Source organism: Bombina bombina, chromosome 4 (assembly GCF_027579735.1).
Source record: "Bombina bombina isolate aBomBom1 chromosome 4, aBomBom1.pri, whole genome shotgun sequence".
NCBI lineage: Eukaryota > Metazoa > Chordata > Amphibia > Anura > Bombinatoridae > Bombina > Bombina bombina.
In genome coordinates, this window is record NC_069502.1 from 251251796 (window position 1) to 251275749 (window position 23954).

Below are 23954 nucleotides of genomic sequence, written 5' to 3' on the forward strand. Positions count from 1 at the left end.
TCATCAAATGGGCGGAGGATCACTCCTGCCACCTATCTGCAATCCACATCCCAGGAGTAGACAACTGGGAGGCGGATTATCTGAGTCGTCAGACTTTCCATCCGGGGGAGTGGGAACTCCACCCGGAGGTGTTTGCCCAGTTGACTCAATTATGGGGCATTCCAGACATGTATCTGATGGCGTCTCGTCAGAACTTCAAGGTTCCTTGCTACGGGTCCAGATCCAGGGATCCCAAGGCGACTCTAGTGGATGCATTAGTGGCGCCTTGGTCGTTCAACCTAGCTTATGCGTTTCCACCGTTCCCTCTCCTTCCCAGGCTTGTAGCCAGGATCAAACAGGAGAAGGCCTCAATGATTCTGATAGCTCCTGCGTGGCCGCGCAGGACTTGGTATGCAGACCTGGTGAATATGTCATCGTCTCCACCATGGAAGCTACCTTTGAGTCAGGATCTTCTAGTACAAAGTCCATTCGAACATCCAAATCTAGTTTCTCTGCAGCTGACTGCTTGGAAATTGAACGTTTGATTTTATCCAAGCGTGGGTTTTCAGATTCAGTGATAGATACTCTAATCCAAGCCAGAAAACCTGTGACTAGAAAGATTTACCATAAAATATGGAAAAGATATATCTGTTGGTGTGAATCCAAGGGATTCTCCTGGAGTAAGATTAAAATTCCTACGATCCTCTCTTTTCTCCAAGAAGGTTTGGATAAGGGATTGTCAGCGAGTTCTCTAAAAGGACAGATTTCTGCTTTATCTGTCTTGTTACACAAACGACTGGCAGCTGTGCCAGATGTACAAGCTTTTGTACAGGCTTTGGTCAGAATCAAGCCTGTTTACAGACCCTTGACTCCTCCCTGGAGTCTAAATTTAGTTCTTTCAGTTCTTCAAGGGGTTCCGTTTGAACCCTTACATTCCATAGATATCAAGTTACTATCTTGGAAAGTTCTGTTTTTGGTTGCTATTTCTTCTGCTAGAAGAGTTTCTGAATTATCTGCTTTGCAGTGTAATCCACCCTATCTGGTGTTCCATTCAGATAAGGTTGTTTTGCGTACCAAGCCTGGTTTTCTTCCAAAAGTTGTTTCCAACAAGAATATTAACCAGGAAATAGTTGTTCTTTGTGTCCGAATCCAGTTTCAAAGAAGGAACGTTTATTACACAATTTAGATGTTGTCCGTGCTTTAAAGTTCTATTTAGAAGCAACAAAGGATTTCAGACAAACTTCTTCTTTGTTTGTCGTTTATTCTGGTAAGAGGAGAGGACAAAAAGCTACTGCTACCTCTCTTTCTGGCTGAAAAGCATCATCCGATTGGCTTATGAGACTGCCGGACGGCAGCCTCCTGAACGAATCACAGCTCACTCTACTAGGGCTGTGGCTTCCACATGGGCCTTCAAGAACGAGGCTTCTGTTGATCAGATATGTAAGGCAGCGACTTGTTCTTCTCTTTACACTTTTGCCAAATTCTACAAATTTGATTCTTATGCTTCTTCGGAGGCTATTTTTGGGAGAAAGGTTTTGCAAGCCGTGGTGCCTTCTGTTTAGGTAACCTGATTTGCTCCCTCCCTTCATCCGTGTCCTAAAGCTTTGGTATTGGTTCCCACAAGTTATGGATGACGTCGTGGACCGGACACACCAATGTTGGAGAAAACAGAATTTATGCTTACCTGATAAATTACTTTCTCCAACGGTGTGTCCGGTCCACGGCCCGCCCTGGTTTTTTAATCAGGTTTGAAAAATTTCTTTCTCTATACACTACAGTCACCACGGCACCCTATAGTTTCTCCTTTTTTTCTCCTAACCGTCGGTCGAATGACTGGGGGGGCGGAGCCTGGGAGGGGCTATATGGGCAGCTTTTGCTGTGCTCTTTGCCATTTCCTGTTGGGGAAGAGAATATTCCCACAAGTTATGGATGACGCCGTGGACCGGACACACCGTTGGAGAAAGTAATTTATCAGGTAAGCATAAATTCTGTTTTTTAACCTCTTGTAGTCATATTTTCACTATTTTTCACCCAATTTTCACCTATTTGTTTACCTTATCACAGCGCAATATATATTATGATTGAATTTTGAAACCAATACGAGAATCTCATTTAAAGGTCACGGTAACACATATTATTTATGTATTGAAATACACACAGCTCCCCTCACTTGTTTTTTACCCCATAGAACAAATGTATGAAACTCATGTGAAAGTAGAGGGGGTAATTACATATGGAGATGAAGAGAATACTTTATGTGATTTATTAGCAAGATCTAACACATCAGAGGAAAAGGGACAGTAAACACCTTGTAATTACAGGATATATCTGTTGTCTTGCAATAGAATAACATATCCGTTAAATTTAAACATTTTTAAGTGTTTGCCGCACTTGTTTCTGAATAGCCAAACTCCACCCATCATTTGCCTTATTTGAAGGAGCCAATCAAGACTTAAGTCAGCAGACAACAGTTCTAAAATTCACAGATATAGCTAAGCAGCACTAGGGGAAAGTATTGAGTCTACAATCCCCTTACATGAAGCGGCACCATCACATGAACAAAACAAAGTCAGTATGTATGTACGCAGGAGGAAGAGGCACTTACGGTCAGCTCCTGTGGTACGTTGGAGCTTGATCTTGTACCCTGACTGGTGCAGCGGCACCTCGTATCCTCGACCGCTTCGCTCCCTGTAGCTACCTTCCAATGTGGGTGTCCCAAAGAGCTTTCGGGTAAAGGGAGGGTAATCCGATCTCAGTGTCAATCGGTAGAGCCCAAGGTGCGGTCCAATGGTGCGCACAACACGAAAAAAAGCAAGCACCAGAATGGCTCAAATCACGCTATTTTATTAGTTAAAAAGGCTTACACTTACGTGGGCCAAGCATACTCAAAAAAGGGGAATATAAAAACAAAGAAAGACTAAACAATGCACATCCCACACAAGGACGCTTTTCGGGTTAGCCCCGTATTAACAACTGTGAATACGGGGCTAACTCGAAACGCGTCCTATGTATGCCTTTTGAGTATGCTTGGCCCACCTAAGTGTAAGCCTTTTTAACTAATAAAATAGCGTGATTTAAGACATTCTGGTGCTTGCTTTTTTCTTGTTGTGTAGACAACAATTCTAGCCATGGTCATATTGCTAGTATAAAGTGTATTGTTTTGTAGTTATCTGTTAAAGGGACATAAAACAGGTTGAGATCTGTGCATATCCTAAAAGTGCTAATTAATTAAAAAAAAGTTTGCATAAAAAAAATTGTTTAAAAATTGCTGGCAAATATTAAAAAAATCATTTTCAAAAATAAGCAAAATGAATTACATAGCTATGCTGTCTGGGGCAGCCAACTCCACCCCTCTTATCAGTGTTTATACACAGGCATTGTATTTCAACTTCACAGCTTCTAGGCATGCTCCAGCAGATAATCCCTATTTAGTTTTGCATTCTACCAAAATAACAATAGATGTAGATACAGCCATAGAAGGAAATGTGTGGGGGGAGTTAGAGCTTTACAATTCAGAAACTAAAAAGAAAGGGTTAATGATGAGGCACTGCAGTATAAATTTGCAGGTAAAGTAATTAAAGTACATATTTTGTCTCTATCCCAACTTGTTTTATGTCCCTTTAAAGCCAATTAGGGAAAGATAGGTAGCAGTGTTCACTGTAAGAAGTCTGCAGAGTGCTTTTCCAGGTCTCAGATTTAAAGAAGCCCAAATTTTCAGTGCTAAATTATATGGAAAGGGAGCAAAATAAATATTGAAAATATGTTGCAAAGTTATTCTGCTATACATAACTAAACTTTTTTTTTTTTTTTTTTTAACTCAAGGTGTTTACTATCCCTTTAAAGAAATGCTCTAATTTGTTACTAGTGACTCTGCAACTCTGTGTTTAACCCGCGCAAAGGGGTTAAACACATTAAAGGGACAGTCTAGTCAAAACTAAACTTTCATGATTCAGATAGGGCATGCAATTTTAAACAACTTTCCAATTTAATTTTATCATCAAATTTGCTTTGTTCCCTTGGTGGTGTTTTTGAAAAGCTAAACCTAGCTAGGCTCAAACTGATTTCTAAACAGTTGAAAACCGCCTCCTAGCTCAGAGCATTTTGAAAGTTTTTCACAGTTAGACTGTGCTAGTTCACATGTGTCATATAGATAACATTGTGCTCACTCCCGTGAAGTTATTTGGGAGTCTTCTCTGATTGACTACACTGCATGTCTGTCAAAGGCACTTAGATAAGGAGGTTGTCTGCAAAGGCTTAGATACAAGTTAATCACAGAGGTAAAAAGTATATTAATATAACTGTGTTGGTTATGCAAAAACAGGGAATGGGTAATAAAGGGATTATCTATCTTTTTAAGTAAGAAAAATGTTGGTGTAGACTGTCACTTTAAGTACCAATCGGGACCTACAGAGCACAGATCATCCCAAACAAAAACTGACATAGATACAAGTAGTAGCGCAAGTCGCACACCTGGGTCACTTCAAGATGCAGACTAGTATGTACAGCCTTGGGCTTCATATTTCCTATACAATAGCTGCACATTAGTACATCCATAATTGAACTCCTTAAGCCTGGATGACAACTACACATCATCCTGAAACTTATCACGGTCTCTCCTGCACTTACCACCGCAAATCTGTTGGCCAAGAGGACCGGCATCGCATTAGAAGTGCCAGGCAGCTACACAGTACTTTTAAATGATGGTAAATACATGCGTTTAAAAAAATGCTAGGATTTTCCATCACTAAAAATAAAGTTCACTTTAAAAGACCTCGTAGTAAAAAAAGAGTGCTAAACTAACCCATCCAGGGCACAGCGCTCTTTACCAATGAGGTGAAGTTTCCACCTCTAAACCAATAGCTGTGCTAGCATACAGAACTCTGTCAGATGACTAGCATGGCTATTGGTTTAGAGGTGGAAACGGAAACGTCAACTCATTGAGAGAAATGCACTATGCTGTGGGAGGCGCCGTCTTTAGCAAAGAGCTGTGACACAGAAAGGGTGTGTATAGCGCCTTTTTTTTACTAAGTGATCACTGAAAGTGCACTTTATTTTAAACCCCTTGTTATCAGTTTAAGTCCTAGAAAACCCCAAGATCCACCTTTTGAAAGGCAAGTATTACTTCAGACTTGAAAAAGGGAGTAAATAGTTTGAAAGCTTGTCTTTTAAATATTATGTTAGTCCAATAAAAAAGGGTGTAATTACGTACTACAAATAATGGTTATTTAGATAGATGAACAAATCCCCAAATCTGGAATTCCCAAATCCAAACTTACTCTAAAATCCAAACTTTTTTTTTTAAATACTTTTTTATTAGGTTTTACAAATAATACAACATAGAAAATAAATTGCATATTATACTACTATACAACAAATATATGTGTCAAAAAGTACAAGTTTGTTGAAAAGTACAAGAACAAATTTTTCAAGTAGTATAACAATAACAATATTCATCAGTAAATGGATAAACTCTAATGTTCAAGAGATGTTTAGAAGTGTATATATAGAGTTTTGGGAAACCTAAATTAACTTCCAACCAAACAGTATATATACCAATATAACAATTATCCATCCAAAAGTGCTAAAATATGTGAAATCTTTGTATATATGAAATAAAGAGAAAGTAAGGACCTGCGACAATGCCTCAGCTTATTAGGAGATGTAAAGTTGGAGCAGAGGGAACAAGAAGGGAAGTATATGTCCGCTTGCAAAGGGAGTAAGTCTATCAATGGATTTGCACAAGGTCTAATGACCGTTGTCCATTAAACGACGTTTCGGGAACGTAATCCCTTAATCATGCGTGCATTAAGGGATTACGTTCCCGAAACGTTGCATATTATGCTGTCCAAAATTGTTGAATAAAGGACGTTTTATTTAAGGTGCTGTGGAACTGACTTCTTGTACTACATATGTTGAGCTAGTGGTCGCTAGCTAATCCTACGAGCACCTGGCCAACTGGCCTCATCCTTGTTTGCTGGGTCAGCCTATTTTGTTTGTGGTCCATTAAACAGTGCTTAGGATCTGGCTCTACCCAGGGCCCTCGGGCTAGTGCCAGGTTCCAGTGATAACAGGATAATTAAAAGGTTCCCATTTCCAAGTACCTAGAATCCCTTTGCAAGTGCTGTAGTGTATCTGGATAATATAGTTCCTGCTCTCAGATTGTCTTCTCAACTCTACTGGAATATCAGCATAGCATCTATCGGCACTGCAACAGGTCGCTAAAGAATAGAAAAGCGTATCAGAGGCGGTGCTTATTGAGGGAATCCGTGAAATAGAGCTCTGGGGTTTAAGTGCATACCCAGAGTACTGTATAAAAGTGCGGCAGCCAGCCGACCAAATATTTGATAGCTTTGGAATAAATATACCGGTGGTTCAGTGGTATCTCAAGGCTATCTATATAAATATGACATAGCGGCACCATGTTAACCAAAGTTATTACCTAGAAGGGCCTATATGTGCATGTTAAACTTAGTTGAAATGGGCAGCTGTATCTCTCAGCTCACTGTGCAACATTCATAACATAAACGGAGACAAAAAATGTAGTATCCTGCCTCACTAAAGAAATATTTGTATAATTGGGTGTTAGAGAGTATATATGCATAAAATAAGAATAAGCGGCTATCTAGCGGTTAGATTGTCTAGAATACCTGCCTATTCATTTTATTGTGCACTTATTGACACAGGTATTTGCAGTAACCTGTTGGCGTGCACACCGGCCTACCCTTTGTACTGGATTACATTGGATATTGTCTAGAATACTTGAGGAACATCAGAGTAGCAAATGAAGAGAAAAACAAACAAAGAATATATAGAAGTAATATGGTAAACAGGGATATAACCAAACATCCTTGCAAGACATGTAGGTATGAGAACATTAATATAGATTCCTACTAGATATAATAAACATTGAGTTAAAACTTTCAGATAGTGTATATATCCAGTAAAACCATCCAGCAAGTCAGCACTTCCTATTCAAATTGTGGATCGATATTCTTCCTATAAAAAAGCTGAAGACAACAAAAACTGTAGAGTACATTATGACAGATTTACTTCATTCCAATTCGCAAGGAAGAGCAACTGGGTTCTGGATAATCACTCTTCAATGTACATGAATGATCCTAATTTATGGCAAATAGATTCTGCCTGCAGTAGTAAAGTGTTAGGTGTGGATGACTGCCTGTAGTATTTATATACCATCTGGTAACAATAAGATACAGAAGCTCTAAATATAGCAGAGTAATAGGGACACAAAACCCCTACAGGTATATAATAGTGTAGGCTGCTAAGTATAATAATGAATGTTCTGCTCAGCAAGAAAATGCAGTGCATGTGTATGTGATATCAGAAGTGGACAGTTAAATTTAAGCATTCTCAATGTGGGATGTTAGGAGAAATTACTGTATGTAGGTTATCACTTTCATATATGTATAGACAGCTGCCAGGTTCCCAACATACCCATTTGGGTCTTATTGTGAAACTCTATAGCTCACGGAAACTGTATATGATTTTAGCAAAACATTATATGGCAACACAGAAATAAACTGAACATCAATGTCTACGTCCACCTTGGTCTCGACACAGTATTGACCTGGAATAAGGTATATGTGGGATAGCAAGGCTGGTCTATTGGGGTGCCTGGTATCTACATACACAGTCACATTATCTATAAAAAACTATATATGCCACATAAAATAAACTAATAACCGTTAGTCAACTGTGGTAAGCTGTATGAGAAGGAAAGTATCATCTTATTAGTCCACCATCACCTGAAAGAAAGAAGAAATAAAGAACACCTTTTGTATCCTGCTAATAGCCTTCATATGATTTAGGGTCTCTAAAGGTAAAAAGAGATCAGCGGCTCAATTTGTGTCCCGTGTTTCCAGCAGGATGTGAAAATACAGTCCCCTATGTTGATACCAATTAGCCTATTCCTCTTCGGCTTGTAGTAGGAAGAACTAGGATGTAAAACGGTCCATGGGGACTAGGCAATTTCTCAATATGTAAAATAGGAAGGTCGGTTCCAGTTCTGATTGCTGTAAGTTCCTCTTGTATAGCCGAGGCCGGTAGGATAAGAGAGACGTTATGAGTTCATTCGACCTGCACCATTGGCAGGGAAGCAGAGACGAGCCCTCCCTCAGAGTGTATCGGGTCGAGAGCAGTTGTAACTCCAGCGTTTGTGTATTCCTGCAGTCTTCCATAGCAGGAGAAAGGGTAACGTCCTGTCTGTCTGCAGCTCCATTTTGTGTTGCTGCATTCAAATCCGTACATCTGCCATTATATGTAATAGGCTCACTGCTTCCATACCAGGAGCCTGCATGCGTATCTACTTGCAGATAAGCCTCATTATATGGTGTCTTAATCATATGAGCCTCGTACAATGCATGTGTTAGGTTGTAAAAATGGTTATGGAGGAGCTGTGCCATCTCTGACTCCCACATGGCCCAGGCCTCCCTCATGGTGATAGTGTCGATATGCTCACTGGTCCAGAAGTGTCCGAGTAATCTCCCAAACTCTTTTCAAGCCCATCCAAGTATGATAGGGACCTGTCTTTAATGCCTATAGTGCAGATTTATGTATAGATACCCTCTTTTAATGAGGTTAGAGCCGGGAGCTTAGTACAAACATGTCTTGTTACTTTGGTAGCTAGCTCCACCCAAATCCAAACTTTCTAATTAATTTTTTTTTTTTTTTAAATACCAAAAATTAAAACATTTTCCCCTGTCTGTAAGTCACAATATTCTCTCTCTGTGTCTTTGGTTTTATTTTTATTTTTTTTGTGTTCTAAAATGCAAATGCTTGTGCATATTTTTTTAAAAGAGCAAAAATTACCTTTCTGTTTACAGTACTGTACTATCTTTCTGAGGGTACTATAATAAGATGTATTATAAAACGTGAGCCAACATTTTACTTCTGGCTCCTAACTGTTTGGGGTATTCTCCATATATCTATGTAGATATACCACTGCCTGGCTCCTAAAAGTATGTCTGACTCCTAAATATTTTTATTGGTTTCTACATTTTAAACAAATTTGTCAACCCTTGGCCTAAATGACATAAAATATTGTTGTTTACACTTGTTTCCATCCCCTCTCCAAACTGTCCCATTTTAAAAACGCAAATATTCCAAAATGCAAACCTTTTCTGTCCTTAACAGTTTGGATAAAGGGGTTTTCTACTTATGTACGTATGTATGTGTGTACCTCTGGTCCCAGTACCAGGGTGCAGTAACGTAATATCCAACAAGTAAAACTATACTCACTGGATTTTACACACTGAGCTTTATTCAGTGACGTTTCAGGGCACGAACCCCTTCCTCAGACAAACAATACATCAGAAAACAAGTATATAAATACATATTCAAACTCCTCACACAATGAGTGCACTACCAATCAAAATATGGTCACCTAATGTCACATTAAAGTATATATAATCACACATACATTGAGTGTGATCAGTGGAATAAAAACAAACTATATCAGTCACAATCTAGATGCATCATAAAACGTGATAGAATGTGAACAAATCCTAAAACATCAGATTAAAAACATATCGTACTCGCCTGTATTTACAAAAGTAGCATAATAACACAATATATAGTTCCACCACCGATCACACAGATACTGAATGCTGTCATTCCCGATTACAGAAGTGGCGTGGCCACAGAGCAAAAAAACATAACGTCAGTATAAGGGCATGTATATTGTAATACCTCTTTGCGATGTGTCGGTTACCATTAATTCTAACAAGACTTGCCCCCTAAATGAAGCTAAACATCAGACAATACATCAAAACAAAAAAATACCTCTCTTATACTATTTAAAACATATCAAGAAGTGTATAAATATAAATGAAACTTGCTGTATCAAAGTAGTATGAAAGTATATGTGTTAATGAATTAAAACCATTCAGAAATTTCCCGTATTGCCATAGTGAAGACACAATAGATAAAATATACCGCTGTTAGTGTAAACATAAAGCTGTGTGACTGCTATTAAACTCGCCCAAGTATAGACATTTATAATGGAAACTATGTGTATGGCATAATGAGTAAACAGACAGCTACATCAGATACTAATCATAGACTAATACTTGAGTAAGATTCTCTCCCACATGACAATCCGCTCAAGAGCATTCCAGCGGATCCTCCAGTGGTAAAACCTATATAATAATCCCTCCTAGCACTACCACACATGTGCTGGATGAATTACCAGCAAAATGGGAGATTGTTGCAAGAGACATGCTTGTAAAAAGCTAATATAGAAGAACTACTTTTGTATTATAACATATCAACAGATGTCAGTAATACATTAACAGAAATATATCAAGCTCATCAATCTAATTTGCCTCCATTTAACAAAACTCATGGTGTCCTTCCCCCTCCTGTTCTAAGAGGGGGGAGTCTAGGTAAAAAAAATACTAAATAAATTCCTTATTACAACCAAAAATATGGAATAGTCTCACACATGGAGACCAACTCGAACACCATAACCCATGCCAGCTGATCTGGTGTTAAACAGATATGGATCACTCATAGCAACTCTACTTAAGTGCTGAATGTAGTAAATTTATCAAAAGTTATCAAGTGTATATATGTAAACAACAAGCAGCATTACAAAAAACAATGCCAGTCCAAATTTACATTGAGACCATTAGGCTGTACAGTTCCCAGCCTTTAAATCCACTTGGCCTCCAATTGCAAACGTTTTTGATGCCTGTCACCACCTCTCTTAAGAGGGGGGGGGCATTTTCAGTCAAAAATAAATCTTTAGTCCTTGAGTGAATGTTGCTTCTCAAAAAAAAGTCTAGCCATAGGTTGTTCAACCTTCCCAGTATTGAGTGCTAGTCAGATGGCAATTCTGTGGTTCGCCATCCTCTTTTTAATATGTAATCTGTCAGAGTTTGGAGTCTGTGTGATGAGTGGTTAAACTATAAATGTCAACATTATGCTACTTGGTAAATACATCTAACATGAGAGTTCTTGATATATATATTTTTAATCTGATGGCTTATGATTTGTTCATATTCATGACAATTTTAGATGCATCATTTGTGACTATTATAGTTTTTTGTTTATTCCACTGATCACCCTCAATGTATATTTCTGTATGTGCTATTATACATAGCGTAATGTGACATTAGGTGACAATATTTTGACTGGTGCTGCACTCGTGTGAAGAGTTTGAATATGCATTTATACACTTATTCTCTGATGGATTGGATTGTTTGTCTCTAAGGAAGGGGTTCATGCCCGAAACGTTACTGAATAAAGCTCACAGTGTGTAAAATCCAGTGAGTGCAGTTTAACTGGGACCAGAAGTTTGTGAGAGTGCGCTCCCACCGTTGTATTATATTTTCTTCAGCTGTGCCCACGTCAGGTTTATTGCTTTCAGACTCCCCTCTGCAGTACCACCTATTACACTTGCACATTTCGCCTGGTGTGTGGTCACTGCTTACATTTTTATTAGCCACATTATGGATTCAGCTCCACCATCAGCTTCTCAAGCTTACAATCCCGGTGGAAGTTGAAGTAGTAGATGTACTCATATTCACTGAAGATGATGCTGTTTGCATCTTTTTTGAGTTTGATATTCCGGATACTGGTGCAGAGTCGTCATATTCCCTATATATAAAGAAAAATCCAAGTGTTAGTCACAGCATTTGGTCAAATAATGTGCTAGGCCCAGGACCACGTCAAGGTCTCTTCCTCCCTGGGCTCCCTAAATTCACACAATGCATGCCTTTAATCAGACTGTGATACAAACAAGGGTATCACAGACCCTTTGCAATTTAACTAGACACATACAAAACATGGAAATGGACTGCACTCTCAAACCAGACTTTCTATGTGTTGTGTTAAAGGGACAGTCTACACCTTAATCATCTTAAAGTTTTACCTTAGATTAATCTTCAAATGGCCTCCTGCACCCTTTCTATATCATGCAACAGGAACAGTTAAAAAGTTATTTTAAAATGAATATGGTTTCTGGCCAGTTGAAATGGTTGCCAAGCTCCTCCCACTGATGACATCACAGTCTGTTTAATCCAACTAGTAAACTTTTTGTGATTAGATGCCATATGCAGCCCAGATCATGTCATCAGTGCACTAAACTTGGCAGCCATTTCAAAGTGGGCCAGAAACAATATTAATTTCAAAATACCTTTTTTACCATTCCTGTTGCATGATATAGTAAAGGTGCAGGAGGCTATTTGCAGCTTAATATAAGGTAAGACTTTAAGATGACCAGGGTGTAGACTGTACCTTTTAATATTTTTGTTTTGTAATTTTTCCTATGGGCTTTGTATCCAAGCTTAACTGCCGGAGTCACTAAAAGCTGTGCAGCTGTCTGTGAGTATCTAGGGCTGTGAGTTTTTTGTAATGTTATGGGATGTATACCTGGTTGGTTTTGAGAGTGCAGTTCATTTCCGTGTTTTATTTATTTACTTACATATTTATATATATATATATATATATATATATATATATATATATATATATATATATATATATATATATATATATATATATATATATATATATATATATATATATAGATATATATATAGATATATACACATATACACCCTGTTCCAAATTATTATGCCAATGATATCTTTCTCATTTGCCTAAATAATTGATGTAAACAACAGTCAGCATAATTTTCATGTTATCAACTATTAAGAGTACAATTCAAATTTTATTGAACAAACCTCCTAATGATAACAGTATTTTTTTTTTTAAATAAAAACTTACAATACACTGTTCCAAATTATTACGCACAGTAAGTTTCAAAACACTTTATAGGTTGTAAAGAACTGAAAATTGTCATTTGTTGTGTTTGCAGCATATTTACTGAAATCCAAAAGCTATTTCATTCAAACTTTGAACAACATTTTAACTTTTTAAACATTTTAATAGGTCACGTTACATTTTAACATAGGACCCCTTATTTGATAGCAGCTTCACAAGTCTTGCATCCATTGAACTTGTGAGTTTTTGGTCAGTTTCTGCTTGAATTTGTTTGCCAGATGTCAGAATAGCCTCCCACAGCTGCTGTTTGGATGTAAACTGCCTCCCACCCTCATAGATCTTTTGCTTGAGGATGTTCCAAAGGTTCTCAATAGGATTGAGGTCAGGGGAGGATGGAGGCCACACCATGACTTTCTCTCCTTTTATTTCCATAGCAGCCATTGATGCAGAGGTATTCTTTGCAGCATGAGATGGTGCATTGTCATGCATGAAGATGATTTTATTACGGAAAGCATAGTTCTTCCTTCTGTACCAGGGAATGAAGTGATACAACAAAGGGTTTTTTTGGTTAAGCACACCACAAAAGGACTGTTTAATCTTAACACACATTGTGGGAGTGCTACCAAAGTGACCAAAACAATTACAAAACAACCAAAAATATATTGGTTCACATCCAACCACTTAAATCCACTCTTTCATGGCATATTTGTATATGCTTCTGTCTGCCAAATATACTTACATAGCTTCTAATAAGATTGGGATAAACATCTTGCATTAATATGAGCTTATATTTGTGCTGCAAAAACAAATATACTTCTATCTGCTAAATATACTGACATAGTTCAAATAAAATTGGGATTGAGGGGCGTGTCCGGGCGGCGGCCATGAACGGTCGCAATATCAGGAGCTCTATCACAGAATTAGCTAATCCGCCAGTTATTGCTGATACATCGGATTAATTTGGAAGCAGCATTATCTATTTGAACTCTGTGGACATTTCTGACCCGAGTGCCGGTGTATTTATGACAGCAGAGCCCTGATCTGGGCAACTGAGGCCACAGGTGGCGGCCTAATACGCGGCCTCAGACCCCCCCCCAGTAGACTCGCTAGGTAACGCAGTCACAGGAGGACTGCCATATATTTTACCATTAAATCTGTGGAGATAAGACTTTACATCCTCCACCGCTAATTATAAGATTTAATTATAAGATCATCTGGTTACGGACCTGCTCAAGATGGCGGACACTGCCGCACTGTTTCCAGACATCAAAGCAATGGTGGATGCGTATTTCCTCAAGCTTCGTGCCGTACTGACAACAGAGTGGACCTCCTTAAGAGAGGAGTGCAGGTACTTCACTAGAAAGCAACGATCAACAGAGATCCCAACGACCCCTCCTCCAGGGAAGAAACCCTCCGTTTTGGACCTTACAAGTGCCCTATCACGCAGTGCTCCTGGGGGCGACCTCCGGTCTGTACAGGGCATACTAGCCTCCCCGGTGAAGACTGACCTCAGATGCGGCGCTAGGGAGCAGCGGTCTGAATTGAGAAATGTAGCGGCTCTTTCAGCTGGCATCCCTCACAGAGCTGTTACCCCTGATACTACAGCAGTGGTAGGAGTGGGCATGCAGCATGGAGACAGCGATACCGGAGTGGGTCAATTTGTGGTGCTATTGGATCCCAATAAGGACACTGGTGACACTTCTGGTCTGCGGGTGTCTATAGTGATAGCCTTTACCCGGACAAGGTATAGTGCCGAATCTCTTCTGCTCCAGGGAAGCAAAGCTCTGAACTCACAAGCTAGAGGTGTTTGCATTCGCACCTGTGACCCACCTGGAATGGGACTGGCAGAGAGGTACACGGTTGCCCAGGCTTGTGCATTTGAGAAATCCGGGGTGGGTTAGCCTAAGCATGTCTAATGGGATAATGAAGCCGGATATATAATATGCCGACTCCAGGACACACTTGAAAGAGGACTGTAATTATATTAAGAGTTTATTGGTGAAAACATAATAATTAGGTGCAATGGCGCTTTTCCCCCTAAGGACATTTCTGTATTAAAGACTCATAATATATGTCTGGGACTTGCAATTCCAACTCCAATTGAAAGAAAGTTTACCATGACCAGCTACAGCTTGAAGTTTGTTTTAAAATGCTGCTTAAAATATATGTGTATATGTTTATGTGCCTATGTGTGTGCATGTATGTGTATACATGTGTGTATATGGCGTATGTGTGTGTATATGTATGCATATGTGTATTTGGTATATGTGTATGTATGTGTATATGGCTATACAAGCAGGGGCAGGATATCCTATAATGTGTATTGGGGCTCACAAAGTTATGCCTACTATAACCCCAGTAGCTAAATCTATTAAGAAGTATGTACTATAGACTTACTGGTCGTGTATATACATATCATAATCTCCCCAGTAGCCCTACAGATGTGCCAGCTGCCTACGGCCGAGGCAGGTAAGGTTATTTTATATGCATTGGGGAGTGTTGGTTGTGTCTAATCTGAAGTAGGCACTTTTATCCTGAAGTTGGTGTTTAATAAATACAGGGGTATACTTCCTGCTCTATCTGCTGCATATTTCAAATATACAAACAAAGTCAAATATGATGGTAGACCTAGCCTCTAATCCTCACTATTGTACGGGATGCTGACATGCTGGTAGAAGATGTTTAAAATAATTTTAATAAGAATTATCCTATCCTGCCTTTTAATATCGCACAGGACGGTTATTTATTCAGCTATTTTCTTGCTGTGTCCCTTTGGTATAATCCTTTGGGGGAACGATATACCCAAGAGTTCCTCCTCTAATAACAACCTTAGGTTTGTTAGCCCTCAGAGTTAATGTTATGTTTGTTTTTACCCTTGCCGGGCTAAAGGATACTCTCTAACCTATTACCCAGTGGGCCCAAACTCATATAGGTTGGTTGGTATTTGAAAGTATAGTTGATGACGAACATTGCTTCATAAGCCAAACCCAGGTCTATTGACACCTAATACCCCAATTTGACTTGCACCTTAAAGGCAAATATTGTAACGGTTAGGGCTCTTCCCTGGCTGCGGTTGGACATCTACTTCTATTAACACCCCCATAGGGATTGACAGTTCAGGAGTGGCTTTGGTGTGCCTGTGGAGGTACCAAAAACTAAAGATACCCATTATAGAACTTATATGTAAATAATTATGTTTTCTTCCCTTACAATTCCCCTATTGATCTATAGTTATTTTAGCCTTGTCCACTAACTGGGGGAAATATTTTACTTCACTCTTTTTTGCCATGTTGAAGGGGAGCTATTTTTACTTTATGACTCCATAGATCTATAAAAGTTCTTTTATATTTTATATTTATAAGTATGTTACTTATTACTAAGTTATCAGTTTATCTTTAAATACTGGGTCCAAGAGTGACCACATCAAAGACTAATTTTCATCTTTTATACCACATAAGTTTTCATTTAGGTACAAGAGTTACCTTCTGCGTCAAGTGAGGAAACTTGTCAAGAAACAGATTTAAAAATAGAGGTTCCAGATTGATCTTTTGTAATTTGTTGTGTTGATTCCATGTACGCTAAGGGTTATTGTAAAATTGGATTGTATACTGCTTTTGTATTATTGGAACCCTTCTTTGTCATTTTATTTACACAACCTCAATAAAAAAATAATTACAAAAAAAAAATTGGGATTAACATCTCGCAACTTACAAGGTGTCCCATAAAGACTGGTCCTACACTAACCAGTTTCCACACTGCAGCAAGTCATGTCTACACAGTGTGAAGTTTTCTAGCTTATTAAGTATATTTATCTGGAACACACCTGGGCTGGGTGGTGTGCATTAACCAAAGGGGAGGGATTTGGTCAGCTCCCTATTTAAGAAATACAACAAAGGGGTTTTTTGGTTAAGCACACCACAAAAGGACTGTTTAATCTTAACACACATATTGTGGGAGTGCTACCAAAGTGACCAAAACAATTACAAAACAACCAAAAATATATTGGTGCACATCCAACCACTTAAATCCACTCTTTCATGGCATATTTGTGTTAGTGTAGGACCAGTCTTTATGAGACACCTTGTAAGTGGTGACTGGCTTAGCAGAATATGATCATATTGTGTGACTAAGATTCCATTTCATTTAAAGGCATTTTTTAAAGCAAAAAAATTTTTGCAGCGTAAATATAAGTCAATATTATTGCGAGATGTTAATCCCAATTTTATTTGAATTATGTCAGTATATTTAGCAGATAGAAGTATATTTGTTTTTGCAGCACAAATATAAACTCATATTATGTCAAGATGTTTATCCCAATCTTATTAGAAGCTATGTAAGTATATTTGGCAGACAGAAGCATATACAAATATGCCATGAAAGAGTGGATTTAAGTGGTTGGATGTGCACCAATATATTTTTGGTTGTTCAGGGAATGAAGTGGTAAGTCAGAAACTTCACATACTTTGAAGAGGTCATCTTTACACCTTCGGGACCCTAAAGAGGCCGACCAGCTCTCTTCCCATGATTCCGGCCCAAAGCTTGACTCCACCACCGCCTTGCTGACGTCGCAGCCTTGTTTGAATAGGGTGGCCGTCCACCAACCATCCACTACTCCATCCATCTGGACCATCCAGGGTTGCACGGCACTCATCAGTGAACAGGACTGTTTGAAAATTAGTCTTCATGTATTTTTCTGCCCAATGCAGCCGTTTCTGCTTGTGAGCATTGGTTAGTGGTGGCCGAATGGAAGGTTTATGCACAGTTGCAAGACTCTGGAGGACTCTACACCTTGATGTCCGTGGGACTCCAGAGGCACCAGCAGCTTCAAATATCTGTTTGCTGCTATGTAATGGTATTTTAGCAGCTGCTCTCTTGATCCGATGCATGGATCTGGCAGAAATCTTCCTCAATGTGCCTTTATCTGGACGAACCAGTCTGTGCTCTGAATCAGCCACAAATCTCTTAATAGCGCGATGATCACGCTTAAGTTTTCGTGAAATATCTAATGTTTTCATACCTCGTCCAAGGCATTGAACTATTTCACTCTTTTCGGCAGCAGAGAGATCCTTTTTCTTCCCCATATTGCTTGAAAATGGTGCTCTGCTTAATAATGTGGAACACCCTCCTTTAGTAGTTTTCCTTTAATTGGGCTCACCTGGCAATCTAATTATCACAGGTGTTCAAGATTGTTTTCAGTTATCAAAAGAGCCCTGAGACACAATGCCATCCATGAGTTAAACTGAAAAAAAAAAAACATTTAATCTTTGTGACACTGAAATAGAATTTGCATAATATTTTGGAACAGGGTGTGTATATATATATATATATATATATATATATATATATATATATATATATATATATATATATATATATATATATATATATATATATATATATATATATATATATATATATATATATATATATATATATATATATATATATATATATATATATATATATATATAATGCACCGATATTTCAGCCGCAGAAAGTTTCGGTTATTTCGTTTTTGTTTTTTTTTTGCCTTTTATTTTCGGTAAAATTATTGTGCAGCATATTTCAAATTTGATGCCAGCCTAGAGCTGCTGTTTGAGTTCATTACTTGACTTACTGTTTTGCATATAATAATAGTTTTCTAGGACTATACTTTATTTTGATAATTGGTAAAAAAAAAATAAAAAAAAAAATGGTTAAATCTGATTCTGTTACACAGAACTAAATAAAGAATAATACTAGCGATGCACCAAAATTTGGGTAGCCAAAAATGTGCAATTCCAATTTCGGCCCAAAGAGGACCAATGACTAAAAATGTAAAGCCCTCCCCTGTTCTATTGAGTTACATGTCTATCCTTAGCACAGCACTGGCATGGTACACAGAGCACACACATAATTACCATGACATAATGATATTTTAAAAAAAAGAACTGCCCGTTTTTTTTTTAAGAAGGAAACCAAAGTTCTGAATACAGTATTCAAAGGGGGATAAGTAACATGTTTATAAACACTTGATATTATCAGACACAGCCCTAAGCACACAGAGTGAATATGTATAAGCCTTGTATACAGTGGCTTATACATCAGCCTCTTGTGCGTAGACATTCTATTCGCTTGAGGCAAATATGCATGCACACTATATATGCATAAGCCACAAGCTCGCACACAGTTGGTACAAATTAGCACCCACCAGACAGTGTATACAAAAAAAGCACAGTAACTTTCTATAACCACCTTGCACGTAAGGTCATAGCTACGTCCGGTGGTCCTGGTGATAGGCAGACTCCATTTGGGGCTCCGGACATATAATCTGACGGGTCAGGGTGAGACCCGAACCAGGAACTAGGCGGAGATACGATGAGAGACGATCAGGTGCAGCCACGCTCATCACACGGATAACTACACCCAAAAACAAAACACAAGTCCACCTCGTATTGTTGTCTGGCTATAACCACGCTCTCCCTTATAGAGCTCCACCAGTTTCACTGCAGATCACACCCTGCGGTACAAGTGACCACGCCCATTTGTTGCAGCTTTCCTGCCTACATGCTCTCTCAGCTACACACACATACTGTAGTTAAAAAAAAAATTGGTTTCGGTTTTCGGCCAGGGGCATCCTGAATTTTCTGTATCGGTTTTGGTCCAGAATTTTCATTTTGGTGCATCCCTTTTATATATATATATATATATATATATATATATATATATATATATATATATATATATACACACACAAATATACACAAACAGGCAATTTAAAAGCATAACATATATAATATTAGCATAAAAATAAGCTGAATGTTTGGTTTTATCTGTCTCAATGGAAATTTTAAACTAAATATGTGCCACCAGCTTGATGTTTTGTTTTGGTTTTTTTACTTCCCTTTCATTCCTAGTATATGTGAAATTGTTTTCAGTGCTTGGTACTCTCCATATATTTATTTTTTTGTGTTTGTTTTCAGGTTTTATCGTTTTTGTTTTTTTCTCATTTTCAGTGAGCCGCCTTTTCATTTAACTCGTCGAGGCTGGGGAGAATTTCCTGTAAGAGTCCAGATTCATTTCAAGGACAACCAGAATAAGAGGGTCGACATAATACATAATTTAAAGGTCTGCTCCAACACTTCACTTACTGTACCTGAATACTTTACATAAAAACCTTGTAAGTTTGTATATCATCATTAATAGAGGAGTAGTGTTAACCTTCTGGACTAGTGTTTTGCTGTGTATCTTAGCTGCTTTGTGTACTGCAAGGGCAAACTCTCCCGTAATATGTCAGTCTAACCCTTTCTGAACGGGTATTTTTATCCAAGATAGCAGTCATCTCTCTTCTGCTATATTTTTGACCTGTTGAGTCTCTTAGTTATTTATTTTTAAGTTATTACTATCACGTTACTGTTCGTTGGAAGTCTTCTGAGGAAATGTTACTGTTCAAGCAAATAACTTAAAGGGATATTAAACCCAAATTTCATGATTCAGATAGAGAATACAATTTTAAACAACTTTCCGATTTACTTCTATTATCTAATTTGCTTCATTCCTTAGATATCCTATATTGAAGAAATACCAATGCACATGGGTGAGCCAATCACACGAGACATCTGTGAGCAGCCACCAATCAGCAACTACTGAACCTATCTAGATATGCTTTTCAGCAAAGGATATCAAGAGAATTAAGCAAATTAGATAATAGAAGTAAATTTTAAAGTTGTTTAAACTTGTATTCTCTTTCTGAATCATGAAAGAAAAAGTTTGGATTTCAAGTCTCTTTAACCCTTTGAGTGCTAATGATGGCTCTGAGCCGTCACAGAGTTTCCCACTCTGGTGCTAATGACGGCTCAGAGCCGTCACTAGCACTCTCCCAACTTGAGGGAGATCTGGGGGCTCCCACATGCTCCTACCCCGGCGATCGTGCCTGTAGAGTGACAGGCATCGCCGGGGCTTCCCGTTTTGCGTGGTGACGTCACACGCAATAACGTGATGGCATCACCGCGCAACTTTATTTATACTTAACAACGTTACGTATAGGAGCAGGGGGCATGCTGCTTAAAAGCCTGTATCTCAGGCATCTAAGCAGCTACAAACCCCCAAGACCCATTATTGGAAAAATTAAAAAAAAAGTTTAAAAAAAAATTGTTTCAAAAAATTAAAAGAACATTAAAATATCTTAGCACCCAGGTGGGAAAGTGCTTAGCACTCAAAGGGTTAATCTTATCGAACAGTAAAAAACAGTTTGATTAATGGGTTATGAATGAAGCCCAGTTTTTTCACTATTGCGCACATAACAATTCGGCTTGACATTTCACATTGTAATGTACACATTGGTTTATTCAATTCCCACCATTAACTATCCATTATAAAGGGCCAATCCCAGTGAGTATCTCTTGCAAGAGGAGCTGTTAGCCCTGCACATTGCATAGTGGATGATGTGTACAATTCATGTAAAATAGGAGAATTGCAAGTGAATTGTATACAGCAGTAACTATGTATTGTGCAGGGTTACCTCCGTTCTTCTTGCAGGAGATACTCAATGGGTTTAGCCCTTGATAATGTGTAATTTAATGAGATCTCAAATCACCTACAACTCACCTGCAATCCACCTCTTTGTGCAAAGAGCCTATCATTGTAGGACATTTTCATTATTTGATGGCTGAGTCTATTACCACCTATCTATCTATGTATTTAATTTTACAATTTTGCAACACTTTAATAGTACCTAACATTATATGCAGGTGTTTTTTACTGAGCGCATGTAAAGGGCTTTTTTTAAAAAAGCTTTAAAGGGACACTAAAGCAAAAATGTAATTGATATTCACGATTCAGACAGAGCATGATATTTTTAAAAATGTTTGTTTACTTCTGTTAACAAATTTGCTTTGTTCTAATGGTATCCTTTGCAGCAATGTATAAGGTTCTTACAAGCACACTGCTGCCATAGAGCGCTAAAGACGTGCACACTACTGAGCTCCAATAAGCCTACCTAGGTTTACTCTTCAATAAATATCAAGAAAACAAAGCAATAATGATAACAGATGCAAATGCAGAAGTGGGATTTTCAGTTATTCAACTACAAACTAAGCATTGTCAAGATTTTTTTGTGTGAAATATAAAGATTTAAACATTTAATAATATTATATATAAATATGTGTGTGTATATATATATATATATATATATATATATATGTGTGTGTGTGTGTTTGTGTGTATATATGTGTGTGTGTGTATATATATATATATATATATATATATATATATATATATAATGTGTGAATGTGTATATGTATTTATATACAAAAAATATATATAGGTGTGTGTGTGTGTGTGTACGTGTGTATATATATATATATATATATATATAAAATATGTGTGTGTGTGTATATATGTATGTGTATGTGTGTGTGTGTGTGTGTGTATATATATATATATATATATATATATATATATATATAAAATATGTGTGTGTGTGTATATATGTATGTGTGTGTGTGTGTGTGTGTATATATATATATATATATATATATATATATATATATGTGTGAACAGAAGAAGGGAAGGGCGCACAGAGAAGCCAGATCTGGGTGTAGTATGTTATGGTACCAGGATTAACATTCACGCTAAAATCACACTCACTTGTTCAAACCTCAATCAGTATGAGGTAAGGTGCTGTCGTGGAGGCTATTTCAAGCCCTGTAAGACATCCTGCGTTCCTTTTCACTACTTGGTACGTCTTCACAGTATTGTAGTGCTATTCCAAAAGCAGAACTTCTTTACATCTGTCTTGTCAGCCTGTTTTTAACTCCTTTATCCCACAGGTTTAATATGAAAAGGGGGATGGATAGGGACTTTAAAGATCAGACTTGGTGTTATAGTTGGCAGTTTATTAGTAACACTCCACACTATGCCAATAGTATATGACACATTTATAACACACTTGAAATCACAATGCTTAAAAAATAAATTAAAAAAGAGAGCTAAAAACCACTTCTGTTAGAGCTGGCACTAAACAATCTGTGCTGTAAACAGAAAATTAACCGAAAACAGCTGAATGTCATGTTGCCCTTCAAACAGAGCGTGCATGAGTCGGTGGCGGAGCCTGATGCATTTCACAACTCTATTGGTCGCTTCTTCAGAGGTTGGGCCGCCCCCCTACATCTCTAGATTTATGCATACAGGTCCTTAAAGGGACAGTCTACACCAGAATTTTTATTGTTTTAAAAGATAGATAATCCCTTTATTACCCATTTCCCAGTTTTGCATAACCAACACAGTTATAATAATATACTTTTAACCTCTGTGATTATCTTGTATCTAAGCCTCTGCAAACTGCCCCTTGTTTCAGTTCTTTTGACAGACTTGCAATCTAGCCAATCAGTGCCTGCTCCCAAATTACTTCACGTGCACGAGCACAGTGTTATCTATATAAAATATGTGAACTAACACCCTCTAGGGGTGAAAAACTGTTAAAATGCAATCTGAAAGAGGTGGGCTTCAAGGTCTAAGACATTAGCATATGAACCTCCTAGGTCAACTAAGAATACCAAGAGAACATAGTACATGCTCTATCTGAATCATGAAAGTTTATTTTGGCCTAGACTGTCCCTTTAACTAGTGGATGCCCAACCACCATTTTGATTACTGGCAAGCTACACTATACTATGAGCATCCACAGAAAAACTGTTTTTTTCAGACTTAATCCTAAAAATCACGTATAAAACGTTATTTAAACAATGAATATGTGTTGTTATCCCTAATGATATCAACATTTCATAAATACACTGTTAAAATCATGTATATATTATAAACTACTTATATAAAAATCCTTCATACAAAACTTGATTAAAAGTTTTTTTCTATATAAAAAATACATATAAAATGTGATCCCTAAAAGCCATAGATCCCTAAAATATTATTAGTGAAATTTAACCCTCTGTCTAATAGCGGTTTGCAGGGCATAGAGGATATTATGCTGCTTATTGTATATACTTACTATTTGCTCCCACATCAATTCACATAACCTCAAATATAAAACTGACCAGTCGAACTTCTAACCAAGTTTGCCCCTATAGGTAAACATACCCCAATCAGATTTATTTAAACTATCCCAGGAGACCTATAAGGATATATTCAGTATATATATATATATATATATATATATATATATATATATACACTCCAATATAGTCTGAATATAATTCAATATAGTATAACATAAATGTTATCCAATATGATAT

At 37.7% G+C, this 23954-nt stretch overlaps 1 protein-coding gene across 1 annotated transcript in view; it reads left to right on the top strand.

The window, feature by feature from the left end:
* The window catches only part of YEATS2 (YEATS domain containing 2), a 258568-nt gene that overhangs the window by 38380 nt on the left and 196234 nt on the right, over positions 1-23954 (top strand). The window contains exon 8 of the mRNA XM_053709881.1: positions 19722-19833. Coding sequence (XP_053565856.1) covers positions 19722-19833 — 112 coding nt within the window. The remainder of the gene's footprint in view (positions 1-19721; positions 19834-23954) is intronic.